This window comes from Echinops telfairi, unplaced genomic scaffold (assembly GCF_000313985.2).
Source record: "Echinops telfairi isolate 266 unplaced genomic scaffold, ASM31398v2 ScPeMD7_7420;HRSCAF=8458, whole genome shotgun sequence".
Lineage (NCBI taxonomy): Eukaryota > Metazoa > Chordata > Mammalia > Afrosoricida > Tenrecidae > Echinops > Echinops telfairi.
The window spans coordinates 52,254,316-52,273,594 of NW_022111320.1; the positions used below are offsets into that span (position 1 = coordinate 52,254,316).

The 19,279-nt window shown below is 50.6% G+C and overlaps 1 protein-coding gene across 1 annotated transcript in view; it reads left to right on the forward strand.

Moving 5' to 3' along the window:
• DOCK3 (dedicator of cytokinesis 3) overlaps positions 1–19,279 on the forward strand; it is a 340,151-nt gene that overhangs the window by 242,580 nt on the left and 78,292 nt on the right. Inside the window, exons 12-13 of the mRNA XM_045297414.1 lie at positions 4,954–5,042; positions 9,788–9,913. Of these exons, the coding sequence (XP_045153349.1) occupies positions 4,954–5,042; positions 9,788–9,913 (215 nt within the window). The remainder of the gene's footprint in view (positions 1–4,953; positions 5,043–9,787; positions 9,914–19,279) is intronic.

Genomic DNA, 19,279 nt, shown 5'->3' on the forward strand with positions numbered 1-19,279 from the left:
TGACTTGTTTATTTCTCCAATTCTATGAGTTTGGGGATGTGTTTTGAGTCTCTTTCATTAGGTGTGTAGATACTTACTTTGTCCCTTTAATCATTATGATGATGAGCACCAGCTCATCTTTGTCTCTAATACCTTAAGATATTTTGCCTTAAAAGTTATTTTATGAGAAATTAATATTATCACACCTGCTCCTTTTTTATTATCATTCATTTGATTTATTTTATATCTCTTGAGTTTGTATTAAGCCTATTTTTTGGTCACTGCATCTGTTGTGTACCTCATAGACAAAATATTGATGGATCTTGTTTTCTTTTTTTTTTTTTATCTTGCTTTCTTATCCATTCTGCTCGATTCTGTCTCTTGAGTGGCACATTTAATTGCAGTCAGTTTCATTATTGATAGGTTTGAATTTTATGCTGTCATTTAGCTCTGTGGCGAGTGAGTGTGTGTGTGTGTGTGTGTGTGTGTGTGTGTGTGTGTGTGTGTGTGTTTTGCTGGTTTCTTTATTTCACACAAATTTTCTGTGCTGGGCGTCAACCTCAGGGCACGGCAAGTCGGAGCATCTTGTGTCCAAAGCGATCAGTCAGGTCCTCCACGCGCTCCGCAACCAAAATAAATGTCAGGCTTTCAGCTGCCACTGAGGACAATGAGCATCAGCGCTCACTGACCAAGACTCCAGCCAGAAAGTCTCCACACGTGACCCTCTCTGGGAGTACCCCAAAAGGCCCTGCTGAGCTCGGGACACGCACGGTGAAGACCTCCCAGGTGGATTCTGCTGCGAGTATTACCCCCTTCACGCTGCCCACCGAGGCAGCATAGACACCCGTGTCCAGTAGGAAGCCAGTGTTTGATCTCAGAGCCAGTTTGTCTCGACCCCTCAACTACGAGCCACACAAAGGACAGCGGAAGCCCTGGGGACCACCTGAAGAAAATACTTCTCTGCATGAACCTGTGAGCAGCGCGAGCTTCTGTAAGAAACCTCCTCTGCGGACCAGGGAAGAGCAGTGGAAGAAGCACCAGCAAGAGCGACGGGAGAGCGAGCAAAGGTTGTGGGAGCTCGAAGGGGCCTCGCTGTGGTGCAGTGTAGTGACTTCTTAACACTCTGTAAATAGTCTGTTATTCTAGACCTTTCCCCTCCCACCCACACCCCTCCCCTCGCCCGCCTCCCCCTGCCTCCCCCTCCCCCGCTTCTGTACGTAGTTTTATGCTGTCTTCGTTTTCTTTCATCAAAAGACCTTCTTTACTCTTAACTCTTTTCATATGTAGTGCCTGTGGCCGCTTCATCTATCGCCTCTCTGGGGGAAAGTATCCCCGTGGAGCTGAAGGTAACGGTTGAGAAGAGGGAGATGCTGGGAGAGGAAGGGCATGCCTTCAAGGCCTGGTACAGAAAATCCACTGATCTTAATAAAATACGGGCCATCGGCTTTGATTAGTTCATCGGTATTCTATCTATGTACCGTTGTTTTTACTTACAAGCAGCTTTGTTAGGGTCATTTCATGTAACTTCAACCTGTCCCTCATTATATTCTCAAAAACAAAACTTCAGTTCATTCTGGCTTTGCTTACTTAAAACTAAAAGGCACAGTCACCTGGAAATGTAAGGATCGCTTCTTGAAAGATTGCTGTGTCCTGTCGAGCTAGCCCCTTATGGAATATTTAGAAAGGATTAGATTTGCTGAGCATCATAACCATCTTTGTTGTAATTTAGTGGAGCTGTAGAATTTTGTACTGCCTAAGATTTTCATAAATAAATGTTGTTCTCATTAAAAAAAATTTCTGCGCTGGGTTTATTCTGTTTGTGGTTTTCTTGTCGTTTTCTTCATTGCTCTTTTAATTGACAAAAATATTTATGATTTTCCTCCATGTTATTAGGATAAACTTTATTTTCTTTGAGGTTACCTTGCATTGGATTAATTTCTTCCCAAATTTAAAATAATCAGTTGTATCTTGAAATCTACTTGACTTCCTCTTTATTTTTCAGTCTTTTGCATTTATTTTACTTGGCGTACATCTTGATCTGGATGGATTCCTCAGTGGTGTTAGGTGTGTGTTCATTTCTGGTTGCTATCTCGTGTTGCATCCTCAGTGGTTTTTGTAAGATTAGTCTAGTTTTTACAAAATCCTTTCCTTTATGTTCATCTGTGAATGCCCTAATTTCACTGTTGTATCTGAGGATGAGGGGTGGGCAGGATAGGTTTTGATAGGTATGTCACTCCTGGTTGACAATATTTTCCTTTCAGAGTTTTGTGTCTATCATCCCATTGCCTTCTTTCTTGCATGGTTTCTGCTGAGAAATCAGAGCTTAGACTTATTGGTTCCTGAACTTTGTTGGGTAACATCTCATTTTTCCTGAGTTGCTTTCAGGATTCTTTCCTTGACTCTGGTTTCAGGAAGTTTGATTATGATATGTTGTGTTCATTTCCTCTGGGATATATACTGTTGGGAGACCCTTGACTTCTTGATTACGGAACTTATCATCTTTCCTCATGTTATGGGACGTTTCTCCCAAGAATCCTTCGATAATTTCCTTTGTGCTTTTTAAAATCTCTCTTCTGGAGTTCTGATCACACGTTATTCCACTTGATGATATCTCACATAATTCTTAATCTTTCTTTGGATTTTTTTGGAGGGGGGGTTGTTCCTTTTTATTTTGACTGTAGCAGATCAGCATTGAGAGATTTATCATCAAACTCAGTAATTCAATCCTCCCTTGCTTCATGTTTACCCCGTTTCCAATACAGTCCATTTATCTTCTTCTGACTTCTTAGTAATACGTTTCTGGATTTTTATTTGCTGTTTTTATATGGTATCTAATACTTCATTTATTTGGTTGGTTCTTATATTATTTTCCTGATTTCCTGAATTTTTCTAAAGTTTTTTCCGGTTTTTTGTTTGTCTCTTCATGTATGAGTCCTTTAATGTCATTCAGTGACACATCCGGTCTTCGGTCATGAGTGTTCCATGTGTCATATAGGTTCTTGAGATGGTTTCCAAATTCAGTGGGATATGCTCAGGGTCATACTTTGGCTCTCCTGGGCTTGGCTCAGTTTTCTTCAGATTCATTTGAATCTGCATACGAGCAGTTGATCGTCTGTTGCACCGTCAGCCCCTAGCCATGTTCTGCCTGATGGTATTGAACTTCTCCATCACATGTAGTTCACTTGATGCCTGTGTATTCCTTCTGGTGAGTCTGTGTAGTCACTGTTGATATTAGTGTAAGAAGGTGTTTGCAATGAATATGTTGTTGGTGTTCCAAAATAGCATGCAATACCCAGCATCGTTTCTATAACAAAAGCCGTATTTCTCAACTACTGATCCTTCTTTGTTTCCAACTTTCCCATTTACTTACCAGCAATTATCAATGCACCTTGATTCCATGTTTGAGCAATATCGACCTTCAGAAGTTGGTGACAGTTTTCCGCGTCTTCATCTGTGGCATTACCAGTTACTGCTTAGATGTGTTAGACAGCTCTTTAGCTGCATCAGGAAATGCCAGGGGGAATCCTACTTTATTAGGAAGCCTCAGCCCAAAGGAACTTGGCTTTCTTGCTTCCTGGGACCAAATGCACACTTGCAGCTCTCTTGATCTGGGTGCTGAGAAGCCCACCAAACCTCCTCTTGGTACTGGTTTTGCTGCCAGCATTTCTCTGCTGCTGGACCATGCCATGCTTGCCCTCACTTCTTGCTTCTGTGTGCCACCTCTTGCTATCTTCAGTGTTACAGTCTCTATCACCTGGTCCGGGAGGTTCTCGGTACAGAGACCCTAGGTCCAAAGAGAGCTCCTCTCCTGTCTCTCCTTTCTTAATGGCAGTGCTGTTCTCCCACCCTACCCCACCCTCTGCCACCTTCTTGCCTCTAGGCTGAGCTCATGTTAAACCTAACTGGATGGCAAATCTAACTGATCCCCTTGTTAGGACTCCATGCACCTTATCTGCACCAGTAACAGGCTGTCCAGTCCCCGGGGTGGGCTACAGCATTTGATTTGCATAGTCTCACCAGTGATGGTATGGGTGTGCCACGAAGACTGTGGCTCTAAGGGCCATACTGAGCCATTTACTTCACCACACCGGCTGTCCTTTCAGCTCTCTTGGAATTGCCCGTCATATAAAATCAAACTTCAAACTCACTGCCATTGAGTCTGTCTGGCTTGTGGCCACCTTCCAGGACGGGAGAAGTGCCCATGTGGGTTTCCAAGACTGACTCTTTATGGGAACAGAAGGCCCCGTCTCTCTCCTGTAGATTGGCTGTTGGTTTCAAACCGCCAACCTTTCAGTTAACAGCCTAACTCATAATCACTATGCCACCAGGGTGCCTATCCTTCAGATAGAGACTAAGAGAACCCTGAACTTCACATTGTAGAAGTGCTTTTTCTTCATTTCCTTCTTTGCTGCAGTCCAAGAGAGCTCACAGGAAAGAAGTTTATTCTTACAGATTTAGGAGTCCAGCCTTCTCTGACTTAATACAAATGTGTCTTAAAAGACAGGTTTAAGAACAGGCCTTACCCCCCCCCCCCTAATCCAGGGACAGTTAAATGGCAGTATAAAGCCTGGCACTTTCTTAACTGTAGCACTTGTTGAGAGGAACTAGGGTTTCCTCTCCTGGGAACTTTTCTCGGGGTGTGTGTGTGTGTGTGTGTGTGTCTGTCAGAGAGAGTGACTGAACATGAAAGCCATGTGTATTAGAAAGGAAACAACTTGTCGCATGGGAGAATGCTCCTTCAGAGAGAAGGATGATGCCTCACCACTTTGAAAGTGTGTATCGAGATTCCATACAGAGTTTCTACCCTTCTCACAAGTGTGAGTCCCGTGTGTGCTGATCGCGAGCTTTGTTTCATTCAGTCCTTTCGTCGAGAAAGTGAAGGGTCCTTCCCCTTCACATCGGATGTCTCCATGGGAAGGTCAGGCGGGTGTGTCTGGAACACCGAGAGCCCTAACACCTGTCCTTCTGTTGCAGGTGCAACAATGAAAGCGAGTGGCCCCAGATCCACGAAAACATCATCCGGAAGTCCAGCGCCAAGTACTCGGCCCCCAGCGCCAGCCATGGTGATGTACTTCTCTGGCTAGAGAGCTTTGTGTTGCGTTGGCCGTTGCTAGCCACATAGCCCCTTGATGGGTTGGTGCCGAGGCTGCCATCTGTAAAGTTCATCTCTCTCTTGCCCAGGAGCTTTCTACTATCTTTATTTTATGATAACTTGAGACCCTACCTAACCAGTGCTGACCGAAATGCAGTGTCTGTGGTGCTCATGATGGATTTGATTTAAATCCAGAGTAAGCAAGCATGCAGCTGGCTGGTCCCATTGTGCAGAGGAGTCTGTGTTTTCCTGGACAGAGACTGGATGCCCAGCCCAAAGAGATGGCTATTAGAAGCACTCCTCATTGTGTGTCTCTTCTGTGCTAGCGTCTCCAAGAGAGTCTGACACTAATGGGAACTGGTGATTAGCCTGCCAGTATCAATCACCCTGGAACCAGAATAGAAACGCTTTATTGCAAAGCGTCTTTCATCTCACCTCAACTTCTTACCCTCTATACATTTTTTTTCTCTTAAATGTCTGTTTAAATAATTTCTATCTCAATATCACTGCAGATCTACACAGTAGAAGGTTTGTGTTTTATAAATTGAAATCTTAATTGCTTGATGAAATTAGAAGCATTCTTTAAAAGTCTATGAGACTTTGAATACTATTGAAGATAGCTATCAAATTCACAGAGAGTCATATTTCTCCTGGCAGGGCTTAACTCATTTCATAACCTCTCTTACATAACCTTCTTAATTTTAACTTTCGTGGACTTCATTGGAAGTAAGAGATGGCCTTGTGTCGTAGTGTAAACACATAGTGGTTTCTAAATAATATTTGTCAAGAAGAACGTTTTGCCTCTTTTCCAAGTCAGCAAATAAGCAAGAGTCCTCAGAGCAGCTGCAGAGTGTGAGACCCTCAGCTGGGAGCCCGGTCCCTCTGAGAGTGCGGGTAGGTCCTTGGGCTGCTGTCACTGTTATGAGTGGCTGCCTTCTGTTCTCTGTATACTTGCGTGCCTAGGAGCGCTGTGTAGTTTGCTCAGTGGAGAGGGGGCCTCTATTCCTCACCTAATACTAGGCAAAACCAAGGCAATTAAAATCTTGTTTTTAAAGTACGGAAGCATTCCTAGTGATTTGGGGAAAATCCCCTTTACATTAATATGTACAGCCAAGGGCATCTCTTTGTTGTATTGACTTATTTGATTTATGAAGGGCTCGTGACTATGCATCAGTGGATCGTGATATTGGGGGAAAGCACTCTGAAAGTGTGAGGGTGATAGAGATGCATAAAAGAAACAATAGACAGGGCCGTGCCCCACCTCCTCACCAAGTGAAGATGATGGCTTTTGTCCTACCCCAGAGCAGCGGTGCCCAACCTGTGGGTCGAGACCCCTTTGGGGGCTGCCCCATTCATCACAGCAGCAAAATGACAGTGATGAAGTAGCAACAAGAACAATGTGATGGTTGGGGGTCACCACCACATGAGGAACTGTGTGAAAGGGTCGCAGCACGAGGGAGATTGAGAAGCACTGCCCTGGCGTGAGCAGGGACTGACTGCCATCGTCAGCATCTGTGGCTTTTGTCCAGAATTCAGACACTGGCTATTTAGACAGTGGTAGAAGGCGCGTACCCCTCTGGCCTGGGTTTGGGAAGTTGCACCCCAGACTCAGAGACCCAGTGAGGGTGGTCCAAGGGAGAGGCCATTTTGGTGCAGTGGGGAAAGCTGGGAGAGGACTGGGCTCCTTCTCTTGGAAGTGTATGTCCAATTGCTTCCTGATTTGGAAGCTGCTGAAACCCTGGATGTGATCTTTTTCGGCCCTCACATTAGATAAACGAGGAAACTGAAGCTTGGTGAAATGATTGAGTGGCAGAGGCAGGGTTGAGCCCAGGTCTCCAGCCCCAGCACACTAGCCTTTCTTCCCAAGGGCGAAGCGTTGGAGCCTGGGTTTCCCGCTGTGGGGCTGGGGTTACACCTTCTGACAGTTTAACACATTGCTGGGTTAACAATACGGCAGTTTAACTCTTTATTTATCTACTCAGAGATGCAGCTTTACCAAAAAAAAAAAAATTACTTTGCTGTAAACTTCCAAACCATCTTAGTTTAAACAATATGGATAATTCATTGCCTTGATCCTTCTATTTCAGCAAATAGTACTGCTTTTCCTTAGAGTTATATCTTATTAAAATGCAGAAGGAATTGCTACCTTCACATTGGAAGCTGAGAAGAAGTATGTCACTCAACAACTCTCTTACCTGTAGCTGTACTACTTTTGGCTCTTTTTCTCCAGTTTGGACCCCTGAGGTGTGTAGCCATGGACTGAGCTCTTAGCAATTCCCGTAGCTGAAAGGTCATTAAGAACAAGTTTTAAAAGGCTGAAAAGTCAAGTTTTTCTTACATAGAGATTTGCTATGAAAAATAAAGATCAATAAGGTATTTGGCACACCGGCTTTTCATGTGTTTCAAATTGCTTTTAACTGTAGCTTTGTTTCAGTATTGTGGGCTGAGAGTAATTTACCCTAATCAGTCTCACCCAGTTCTTCCGTGGATTGGGGTGGGAGGAGAAGCCTGGTTGCTGGCCCTTCAGTGCCACGTAAGCGGCAGTTTGACCAGTGCCATCTAAAGGGAACCATCTTTACCCGCAGACAAATTCAGTCACAAAATGGTTTGTGTGCGTTTTCAGTGTGGGGGTGGTCAGGTGTCAAGTGATGAAAGAGACCAGATGACCAGAACAATTTTGTAGAATTTCAGTTATTTGGCTGGAGAGCCCCACTGAAAGGGTTGGTCGGTAGAGCACCCAGGTCTTACCACAGACTGCAGGTGGGCAAGGGGGTGGCTCTTCTGGACCATTATTGGAGGCTCTCTCCCCGAGGACCATGCCTTATTTGGCATAGTTCTTAATCACCCAGCGTCTCAGCACCAGGAAGGAAAGCGCTGTGTTTTAGGGTCTTGGCCCCTGCAAAGGGGAATGGCGTTTTCGTAGCCTCCGTTTGGGACTTCTGTCCTTGGCCACGTGCCCCGTCATCTGCATGATCTCCTACATAAGCTGGAGCCCTGGGCTCTCTTGGTCACCTGGATCAAGACATGGAAAGCCAAGCATGATCCTCCCCAAACGTCTGTCTTTCCTTCAAGTGTGCTTTGCAGCTTGGGGCCAACGTGGCTGCTGAGCACATGCGGAGAAGATGGCCAGCGGCTGAGTGCTGAGTGAGCCTGGCCGATGGCCGTGAAAGCCTGGCCAATGGCCGTGAATGAGCCTGGCCGATGGCCGTGAATGAGCCTGGCCAATGGCCGTGAATGAGCCTGGCCAAGGGCGTGTGAGAAGAGTGACCTCTTCGCCTCTGCTCTCAGGCCATCGCTCCTGCAATGTGGAGGAAACGGGCCTGCCCCCGATGGGCATTTGCGGGGCTGGATGCAGATTTTGTGCATTCAGATACGTGAGCTGGGTGGCGGTGGGGTGGGAGGGAGGGTAGGAGAGGCTCCTACTGGGCTCTCTTCTGCTGAGACCATTGTGGCTGGAGGTCTGCCCCAGGCTCACCGTGGAACAGCAGTTTCGATCACCAGATGCTTAGGCTGTCACAGAATCATTCAGGGTGGTCGGTATCCTAGACATTGATTACCTAACCAGTTGGAATGCCAAGTCCCTGTCTGTAAGGGCACAGATCCTATAATCCAAGGATTTCTTGGGGAGCATGAGTTTAGCAAATGCAATCCTGTGTCTTGGACTTTCTTCCACAGATCCCGCCCCGAGATAGTGTCTGGATAGCTCGTTAGAGACAGTATCTGCGACCCTTCTGTGTGGCTTCTCCCTGCTCCCCACCTTCCTCCCCGTTCCCAGGCCCTTCTCACTCTGCGCTTCTGCCTCTAGCCACCACCCTTCGGATGCCCCTCCTTCCATCGTTTCCACACGTGTTCATCTTCTACTCAGGGAGGGCACCCTGCTGTCAACAGCTGGTCCTCCCTACAGCACAGCGTCCCAGATGCAGCACTTCTTGATTCTTACCTCTTACAACCTTCCGGCTCGGAGCTGCAACGAAAGCACACTGGGAGTGGGGGGTTGGTTGATTCCAGGAGATTCTAAGGGTATAAAACTCCTGGGGAGCAATGAGCCGGAAACCAGCTCACCTGAGTGTGCTTTATGGATTCTCCCACATTCTAAACCGAGTCCCCGGGGTTCATCTGAAGAGCCTGAAACTCCCACTTAGCTGAGGCCAGGCTTCGTTAACACCACCAACAAAACACCCCTCGGATTTTATCACCCTTTGGGCAGTGTAATGGTGCTTCTCTCTCCATGACTTGATTTACAAGTCACCGACGGCAAGGCTGCCCCAACATGGTGCACTTGGACGTATTCCTGGCGTGGAATACGGTAACGCTTAGCTTCTTTATTTCCAGCTTGTCGCTCTCTGACTTGGAAACCTCTTCAGTCACACCTTTCCTAGTCTGCCTCGATATTGTTCGGGTAGACATCTCCGGGTCCCTAAATGAGGACCCAGCAGGCCCTGGGCTGGACCCTGGAGCACACAGAGGACCGTAACCCAGTCTCCCAGGCGGCAGGCTGCGTGAGGAAGCCACTTCCCTGGCTTCTTTAGGCCCCCTTGGTGGAAATCCCTCTTGTCTCCTAGACTGTCTTCAAAATAACTTCTACTTTCTTGTGCATTGAAACGTTTCCCAAGAGAAATGTTGAGCTTTGTGCCTCTTGTGTCTTTCTTGTCCTCGTGACTGAGTGGACCAGCGGCTCGGAGTGAGGCAAGGCTTCGTTTGCTTTGTTTCCTGCAGGTCTTATCATTTCTCTGCAGCTTCTCCGTGGAGACATGGAGCAGATGCGGAGAGAAAGCCCCATGATATTCAGTAGGGGATTGGCCGTCACAAGGAAACTGGGATTTCCTGATGTCATCATGCCAGGTACGTGGAACTGCTTGGGGTGGGGGGGAGGGTTGAGGAGGACGCACCCAGCGCCCCTCTCCTGAGAGGTGGTAAATGGTGTTGTCTGTGGAGGAACTGTGGAGCCGCCAAGCGCTTCCACAACCAGGTCACACTGCGGACTGCAGCGTGTACTTAGACCCTCTGGCTCTTGCAGGTGTGTGCCTCCCCCCAGCCCCCGCCTCACCGTCACCAGCCCACTTGCCAGTGCAGGGGATGGGCGTGGCTCTTCCCACGAGGCGGAATGGCAGGAACTCACAGGACAGTGCTCTTGACCTCTCTCTCCTGTCACATTCCGCAAGGAGAGTTGCCTCTCGGGAACCTCTTGTTTAAGGGGAAGAAAACATGAACATAGGTATCGGCAACGTCCGAGTCCCAGGCCATGTGGGACTGTATCGGGAGCTCCAATGCCACAGTGCTGGGCCGCTAACCAGTGTCGGCAGTTCAGACTCACCAGCCTCTCCCCTCCTCTGCTTCTGTAGAGACCACTGCTGCGGGAAGCCCTGTCCCGCGGGGCCCTGTAGTTGGGATAAGTGGGCAGCAGCGAGGTAGGCTCTCTCAGGACTTGCCTCACTGCCCTCACGGAATGCCCGAAGGACAGCGAGTGCAGAAAGTAGGAATGCTCTGAACCTGGTGGGACCCCAATGGGTCAGTCCCCGACACGTGTCTCCTGCTCGGGCAGTGGATCCAAACAGGCCAGGAGAGCCAAGTGGACCATGGGGAGTGAGGGGGAGGAGAGGCCTGGCTCAGAGATGGATGGCAGGTCCTCTGATCACCAGAGAGGACGTGAACAAGGGACAGGAAACGGACCAACCCTCTGGTTTAGTTTTGATGTCTGCTAGAAGCCTTTGCCTTGTTGCAAAGGCCCAGGCCAGATGAGCCCAGCAAATCGTGGCCGCTCTGCAGATCACCAGTTTTGGAGCTCCTCATGCCATGTTTGCTATTTCCAGCAGATGCCCAAAGGAGAGCGTAGCGGAATATAGAGAAGGCCAGGTGCTGAGCTCTAGCGGAGCTACTTTCTGGCCTCCCAGGTGATGCCAGGGTCCCTCTCCTGTGGCTCTCACACCCTTCGCGGGCATTGAACACAGAGCTGGAAGCTGGGCAGAGCCTTGGACTCCCTGTTCAAACACCCAGGGGAGCCTCCTTATAGGTGGGGAGCCCAGGTCGCTCGATCAATTCTGTGTTGTTTTTGCATCTTTAAGGAAGCCCCTGGCGTATGAAAGGGCCCAGTCTGACTCTTATAGGGGTGACTTGCTCCTCAGTTTCTCCCGTGTGCCCCTGACACCATTCCTCAGCCCCCCTTGGGCCTGGTAAGCAGGAGATACACAGTTACTGGCTTCTTGGGAATGTGACTTTAAAGAAAGGCCTGGCAGCTACAGTGAGCTGGTGATCATTTAGCTCAGGCGTCCTCAAACTACGGCCCGCAGGCCACACGCGGCCCGCCGAGGACATTTGTCTGGGCCTCTGGGTGTTTTTACCCCATTTGGGGTTTTTTACTTCAAAATAAGACGTGTGCTGTGTGCACAGGAATTTGTCCATGGTTTTTTTTAAACTATAGTCCGGCCCTCCAACGGGTCTGAGGGACAGTGAACGTGCCCCCTGTTTAAAAAGCTTGAGGACCCCTGATTTAGAGCGTAGGTCAGAGTCCTGCTGTAACATCACGGAGACCATCCTAACAGACACATCAGCAAGTGAAGCAGCTCCTGCCGCGCACAGAGCCTCCGTCGACCTCCGCGCTTCCCTGAAACTCCCACTCTGCCACCCACACAAGTCACAGAGCCGCCGTGTCGCCCTCCAGGGACCACCGTGTGACTTTGAAGTGTCCCCTGGGTTTGAGAGCGACAGGAAGTCTGACTGCGCAAGCCAAGGCCTGGAGGGAGGCTTCGGGGGGCCGTTCTCACAGGGAGGCCCCACCGCTGCGCTCCCTGAACAAGCACGCGGCTGTGCTGGGAAGAAAACAAGAGCCCTGGGCATAACTTTTTCTTGCTTTTTCACCAATGCTATTTTCCTTAAACTCCTTCCTAAGAAGCCCTGGCGATCATCCAGTGACCTTAGAGAAAATCTTTCACAGTCACCCTTCAAAGTCCCCAAACAACGGTCACCGTCACCTTCTGAGCTGACCTCCCCACCTGGAATTGAGCTGACCTGAGATCCCTTGGGAAGTTCCTGTGTTGACGCGACCTTATTTTTCCCTTTCCTTTCTTCCTTTTTCGTTCATTCTTTTTCAACGAAGGCCCTGATGAAAGACGAGCATGGTGGCGAGAGCGCGTCTTGCTTCAGCACGTTTTCTTTGCAGCACAGCCCTATGCGTGCCTGTGTGACCTGGACCCCCAGTCGCAGTGCTTTGTGGCTCACCCTCAGACACTAAGAGAAGATGTCCTTGCAGTCCCCCTTTCCTGAGAACCGACGTGTGTGACTGGAAATCCCCTCCCGATAGCCTGTGCACAGGCGGAGCGTGAGCCCCACTGGGAAAGGCGCACACTGCAGTCAGACAGCGCCTCGTGAACCTCAGTCTCGGGAGCTGAACCCTCATAGCCACATCCCTGGGAAGGGGCTTTTGGTGGCAGGGTGGGCATAGGCCCTGCGGACCCTGTCCTCGGGGACAAGCTAAGACTAAAGGGGGCTTGTCCTCTCCTAGGCTGCTGGTAGGTCATCCCACGAAGGACAAAGGGGGTCGGTTCTAAGAGGCACAGGTTGGGACTGTGCGTGTGCTGCATTCTGCCTCTGAAGTACTAAGTCGCTGACAGTAGGGATTGATTTCACTTTTAGGAAGAGGTTCTGTGCAAAGAATCTGTCCCTTCTCTACCCTCGTGGAGTAGGTCCAGCCCTCCCTGTGGCCACTCACAGGGTGTGGGTTGTAAGCAACTGGCAGCACCTAGGTAAGACCCCAAGATAGGATCAGAGTGAGTTTGCCATCCTCAGAAACAGTGCTAAGACTGGTGACCGGGACAACTGGAAAAGTGTGCAGGAGACGTATTTTGTGTGTGGTCCGAGGACCTGCCCTGAGAGTTCCTGGACCAGGAGGTCCATTGACAAGTCCTGCACCCCGACCACCCATCCACTCCTGGCTGGTCTGCCCTGCACCCTGACAAGGTCAAGACCTGATTAGACCTTGGCCAACAGAGACATGCCACTACCCTTTACATCTCTGTTTCCGAACTCTCTTGGCAAGTCGGTGCCCTGGAGACATTTGAAATGCAGAGTCCTGGCCTGGCTCCCTGGGACAGTACACTGGTGTCTAAGGCTGTCACTGACGGTGTGTGATGTGGGCCGAGTTTCATACTGGGTGATGCCCTGTCTATCAGAAGGCAGCTCGGTTGGCCCTGCAGTGTGATAAGCTAGTGTAGCCGACGAGGAAGGCATCCCTGAAACAGGGGCTCTCTCCCCTGAGGGGGCCTCCGGATCACCCATGGAGCACACCCCAAGAGTTTGGGTCCAGGAGGGTTGGGTGAGAGCCTGAGAACTGGCAGTTCTCGTGAACTGTCAGGTGATGGGGATGCAGACGGGCCCTAGCCCTGTGCGACTCGTGTCCTAGAGAGGATTCTGTTGTGGGGATTTGTTTCCCCTCCTTGAGTTACGACTTGGGGAAAGTGCTGCTTCTCTCAGCTTGCCCTGAACTCGCCAGTTAGAAGGCACCTTTGTAGACATGGCATCCCTATAGGGGGCCTTCTGACCTTGGCCCTTGCGCTCCAAAATACACGCTGCCCTTTGATTTGATCCCTGACCCCAAAGTGCCTGCCTCCTCACTGACCTGCAAGCAATGTTCCTCTCCTGTTTCCTGTCTGTGTTAATTGTTGTTTCTCTCTGTGCTGCCCCCCATTCTCGCCCCTTTCTTTCTGGTGCAGAGATGAAGATAGTTGGGTGTAAGTTTTCCTTTTGTGTGTTCTGTCCACTTCTTGCCTGCTTTGACCCCATCTTCATGAGCTTCATGGAATGTTGCAATCCTGGGGCGGGGCGCCATACACATTATTAATCCTTCATCTTCCTCACCTTTTGTGAGTAACCGGCAAGATGCAAAAAGACAAGCTACCAGCCCAATGTGGGAGGCCTTGCTCCAGGTGTTCATTATTAGGAACCAAGGGAACTTAGGACAGAGGAAGGTTGAGGAAACCTCTCTTTAGAGGTGAAAGAGCAGAAATCGATGCAGGGAAGGATTTTTATGAAACACCAACTACTTCCGTTTAAAAGAAAATGAGTAGTCGCAACCACAGAGACCCAGAGCGAGCTGGGGCACAGCGCATCCAAAGGACAGAGGCAGGCGTGGCGTTTGGAAGACCGTGGCCCCAGGGAAGTGATGGCATGATTACCACGAGGAGGTTCTCAGGACGGGGGTCCGTCAGAGGCTGGAATAAGGCCTCGCCAATGTCTCTGAGGAGAGATTTAGGAATTGACATACCTGGGTTCCTAGGAGACTGGCCCAAACCGGATGGAGCGTGTGTGCTGATGTGGCGCTCTGCCCATGTCTGCGGCCTGATGAAGCAGAGGTCATCACTGACTTCGTACACCTACTCCTCACAGGCACGGTCAGGTTCCAAGACCTAGTTGTCATCTGCACGAGCCGGCCGCCTCCGTGGTCCCTGACGCCAGCACCCTCCTTATGCCCCAGGTGCATGTGGTACCGGGACCTCCCTCTCCCACCATACTCTCCCTTCGGCCTTGGAGTCTACAGAAGGTATTTGGGGTAGGGGGGAGATCAGGGGTTGCCCCCCACTTCTGGAGCAACTATCACCTGGTCACTCCCTGGGCCTCCATGTGACCCCCACTCCTTGCCCCTTCACCTTCTGCTCTGAGCCCCAGGGCGAGCCTTAGCAGCGGGCAGCCTACAGGCGGGGAGGCCCGCTACCTGGGCCTAGTGGAGGCTGTAGGGGTAGCAGAGGAGCTTCCTTGGGACAAGTGACTGCCCAGCCCCTCCCTCATTCCTGTGACCCTGGCTCCTGCTGCCTCCCTGCACTGCCCACCCTGCTCCTCCACCCAGCCTGTGCAGCCCACCTCCCCTCATGGCTCCATTCTCCCCTCCTCCCCCTCCCTCAGCTCCTTATTAATCGACAAAATGATCCGGTAGGGTTTTCCCCCCTTTCTCTAAATGTGAAGTGTCAGTGGACAAGGGAGGGAGTGGCAGAGTGAGGGAAAGTATAGAAGTGTGACCCTGAAATAACGGCTCCGAAAGCAATGAACCCAACGTGTCTGAGGACTTTAAAAGTCCTCTTAAAGCACTTTTCTTGTGGGGGAGGGTCTCTTCTCCCTCCAGAGCATAAACACGATTATGAAATGAAATACTGGTCACATGCCCCAAGCCTTCCAAGCTTAATTGTCATTCACTTCTCTGCAGCTCCAGGAATGTTACCAGGTGTGCGGGGCCAGTGGACTGGAGAAACAAATCCAGTGGCACTCACATATGTGTGGGAGAGAGCTCCATGAGGAGGAGTAATCTAATGCAAGAGAGTGTCCCAGCCCATGCCAGCTGAGGCCCATGTGCCCGATACCAGTCCCTCAGCCCATGTGCCCGATACCAGTCCACAAGCCCCTCGTCAGACTCACACAGCACATGCATGATGCAGAACCATGAAGTCCCCCGACTGCTGAGTGCAGAGTCGTGTGGGTCCCACTCCAGGTTGGTGGGAACCTGGCTGGGCTCCGGCAGCACTCCGGGTGGCCAGCCAGCAGGAAGGTGAAGGCAGAGTCGGGGGGAGATCCCAAGATCCCTCCTGATGTGAAGGCCACACCCCCAAGGAGGCACCATCAGGGCATGACCTAATTGCCAGGTTGGGTCCCACCCCTACACTTCTCTGCCCCATCAAGTTGACATAGCATTGTCACAGGCCACCCCTTGTCAAGTCGACTCCTTCCCCCAACTCTCCAGCCATGCATAGTTTATAAACGAAAACAATAAAATCATGTTTGTATCTAACAGGATGAAACTAAAATGCATACAACCAGAAATATGCTAGCCCCATTCAAACATAATCTTCTATACGTGAACAGCAAAACAAAACTATTCTATGCCTAACATTGCAGCTCTATGAACACCTATACCTTCATCCTGCAATCCTATCCACATCTTTCCTTACCTGTGAAAGTTTGTAAGCCAACCACTTTCTCTGCTTCCCGCCTCCCCCACCCCCCATTTTGAGTTTCCCATCTCTGAACCGCCCATTTCTATCGACCCAGTGCTCTGAGGAGACTGCATTCCGTTCGGAACTGTGTGTGTTCGCACCCATGAGCAAAGTCACATCCTGAAAAGCCATCCAGAAAGTCAGCAGTGACACCAATCAATCTTTATCTGGTCAGGCTCTAGTTAACTCAGCATGGGCTGCCTCACTTAGCCTCACCAGGGTGCCTACTGGCCACCTCGCCTCTTGACCATGGGCCCCTTCAGAAATTCTCAGCCTCCTCAGCCCCCTTGGGCTAGCTCATGCCATAGGCTCAGGTTCCGCATACATCTTTCAGCTTCAGGTCATCTAACCCACTCTGGTCTCTCTGGCTCTAACCCCTGTGAATCCCAGGTGTGATGGCCAGATTCAGCCCGTCTCTCGTTGTGTTTCTCCCACTGCCACTCAACAGGTGGATCCAGGTGGCCACCTAGCTAGCACGTCAGGCTGTCCCGAAGGCTCCCTTTAGCATCCAGCCCTAGAGAGGAAAGCCCCTTCCTGATTCTTTCCCCTGGAGTCTGGCAACAGTTCCAGTGGCACATCTTTTCACATGCAAATGCCATGACCCAGTCCTCCCCACCTGCTAAGACTCCTGGTGGAAGAACAGCAGGGTGCCCCTAGGGTGCCTCCTTCCACACGGACCGTGGAGTGTTTCAGTCCAGTGTCTGCTGTCACACAGTAGATCATGTTCATGGAGTCATCCAGCCACAGCCTGGCAGAAATCCAGATGTGCGGTGTGCAGTCATAGTATAGTGCAGCCATTCTTCAGAAACACCCCAAGCCCGGGATAGAAACACTGAAGCCCATTGGGCAGATGCAGCCCACAGCCAGTTTTCACGCTGCCAAGCAGCTAAGACTGTTGTCTTAAAAAAAAAAAAAAACTTAAGGGTGTAAAAACAAAACAGAGGAACTTGGGACAAAGGCCTTTGTCTGTGTAGCATCTTGCAGAAAGTTTCGCTTCTCCCAAGTACCCTTACCCACCACAGTTGGCTCGAACTGTTGTTTGAGATCACGAGGACAGAGAACATCTATTCTGAGGTCTTCAAGGAAAGACTCATTCATCTTTCAACTCAAGAAGGTGCTGCTGGTCCGCCACGTGCTGGGCTCCCAGGATGTGCGGTAGCATGAGGCTGAGGGATGCCTCAGGAAGCACAGGGCGCCTAACAGGGAGACAGCGCCTCCCTCCTAAAGAACACCCAGAAACAGGGTCTCCCTGAGCAGTACCTGGTCCCAGCCCCGCAAAAGCAAGCCTCTTCTTCCCACACCTTTAATGGTGCCCCTCCATACTGCCTGAGGGCCCCAGCAAACTTCACCATCACAGGTCTGCCCTCCAAACAGAACCCCTGTGTTCTGGTCTCTTGCTCTTAAACCCTTGGGAGCATCTGAATCATTTGGTGACTTTTATTTATTTATTTTCCCGATGTGTAGGGTAGGTCCTCCGGTTCCACCCTAGACCCACTAGCCTCTCCGGGGATGATAGGAGGAGTCCACATGCAAGGAGCTCCCAGCTGACTCACTGTCACCAGGCAGTGGTCGACAGAAAACCCTTCACAAGCAACTGCCCAGCCTTCTCTTTCCCACCCTCATTGTAATGTGCCTGTCCTCATCCCTCTCCTAGGTAATAGTTGCTGGCATTTGGTGCTAAAGTTTACAGGAGCCTCCTGGAGACAGTGCCTTAACCCAAAGGCATGATTCCGCTGGTAGGTCTTGTGAACGTGCGGCGTGTGATAGGCTCGCTGAGGAGCTGGGTGTCCCTGGAAAGCTATCTGCAGGGCAGGCAGGGTCGCTAGGGGCCCAGAGCTTCTCACAGTTGCCACTGCCGCCTGGGCTTTCCTCCACCAGGAGAATGAGCGGAGACCTTGGTTTAAAGTGTTTCCCAGAGAGCTCTTCCCATGAAGCAACATTAACTCACAAAAGGCCACTCTCACAACTTGGGGTGTAGTAAGTTACAAAATGGCAACTCCTAAGGCAGCCAAATGCCTATTCTGACTGAGAATGACCCAGATCTAGGTAGATAGGTCTAGCCTCCAAAATGGACCGACCCAAGGCCGATGAAATCCCCCTGTTCCCATCTGTAACTTGGAGGCCAAAGACGGTCTGTCTTCACGGAAATCGTAAACCGGAAAGAAAACGGTTGCATTTCTACCTCAAGTCTTCAGGCTGGAAGGGGCCTAAAGAGACCAGTTGGTTGCAAACGCCCCAGGAGCTGCCTGGGAAGCAGCACGGAGCATGCGCAGTGTCCTGGGCAGTGGCCACCCTGCTGCTGGGCTTCTGCAGCCAAGCTCGAGGGAGACTTTGAGTGTCTCGGGCTAGGTTCTTGTTTATTGTAACATCATCACCGGAGTGCGGGCCCAGCAACGAGGAGCATTTGCATGTGGCAGAGCCATGCGGTGGCCTGGAGAAGGACTTCCAGCGTATTTAAATCGCGCATCTGTTCTCTAGGGCAGTCATTGAAATTTTCTAGACTAACTGCTTCTCCATAAGTGGATAAGTCTTTGGATTCCACAGAAAAGCTAATGTGCACCTAAAAGGCCTTTCTCAGAGGAGGCTGTGTGATGACTGCTTCCGTTGCTAAAACGTCCCAGGTGGTCCCACACGCAGCGTCCCATGATGACGGGCAGAACGCACTGCAGCTTGATGCTCAGAACTGACTTGACTCGAGTTCTGCGTTGACAGTGACAAACGGCTGCGTCTGTGTCCCCCTCTTCTACATGCTAAGGAGCCTTGGGGACCGAGTGGTCACGTGCCGGGCTGCTAAGCCGCAAGGTGGCCGGGCGAAATCCCCAGCTTCTCCGTGGCTTTCTGCTCCCGGAAAGAGTTCCCATCTGAGAAACGCACAGGGGCAGTTCTGCCCTGCCCACGGGCTGCTGTGGGTGGGAACGGAGCCTGCCTGCCTCCCCGCCTCCCCGCCTCCCCAGCCCCACGTGCACGCCCAGGTGCTCTGAGTGACTTGCTCAGCAGGGACCCGGCAGGAAGACCCATAGGTTCAAACTCATCGTCCTTGGAAGCAGAGGCTCCGCCCAAGCCCAGAGGCGAGTCTGTGCAGAGTGGAAGAGCGAGCCCAGCAGGGGTGTCTGTGTGCGCTTTCCCAGACGTGCCCCCTGCCCTTCAACCACAGCCTCAGGACTGCCCCTGCGGACAGACTCACGTTCACGCCTTAGGGAACATTCTCATGGACAGTTTCTTCGCGGGGGTGGGG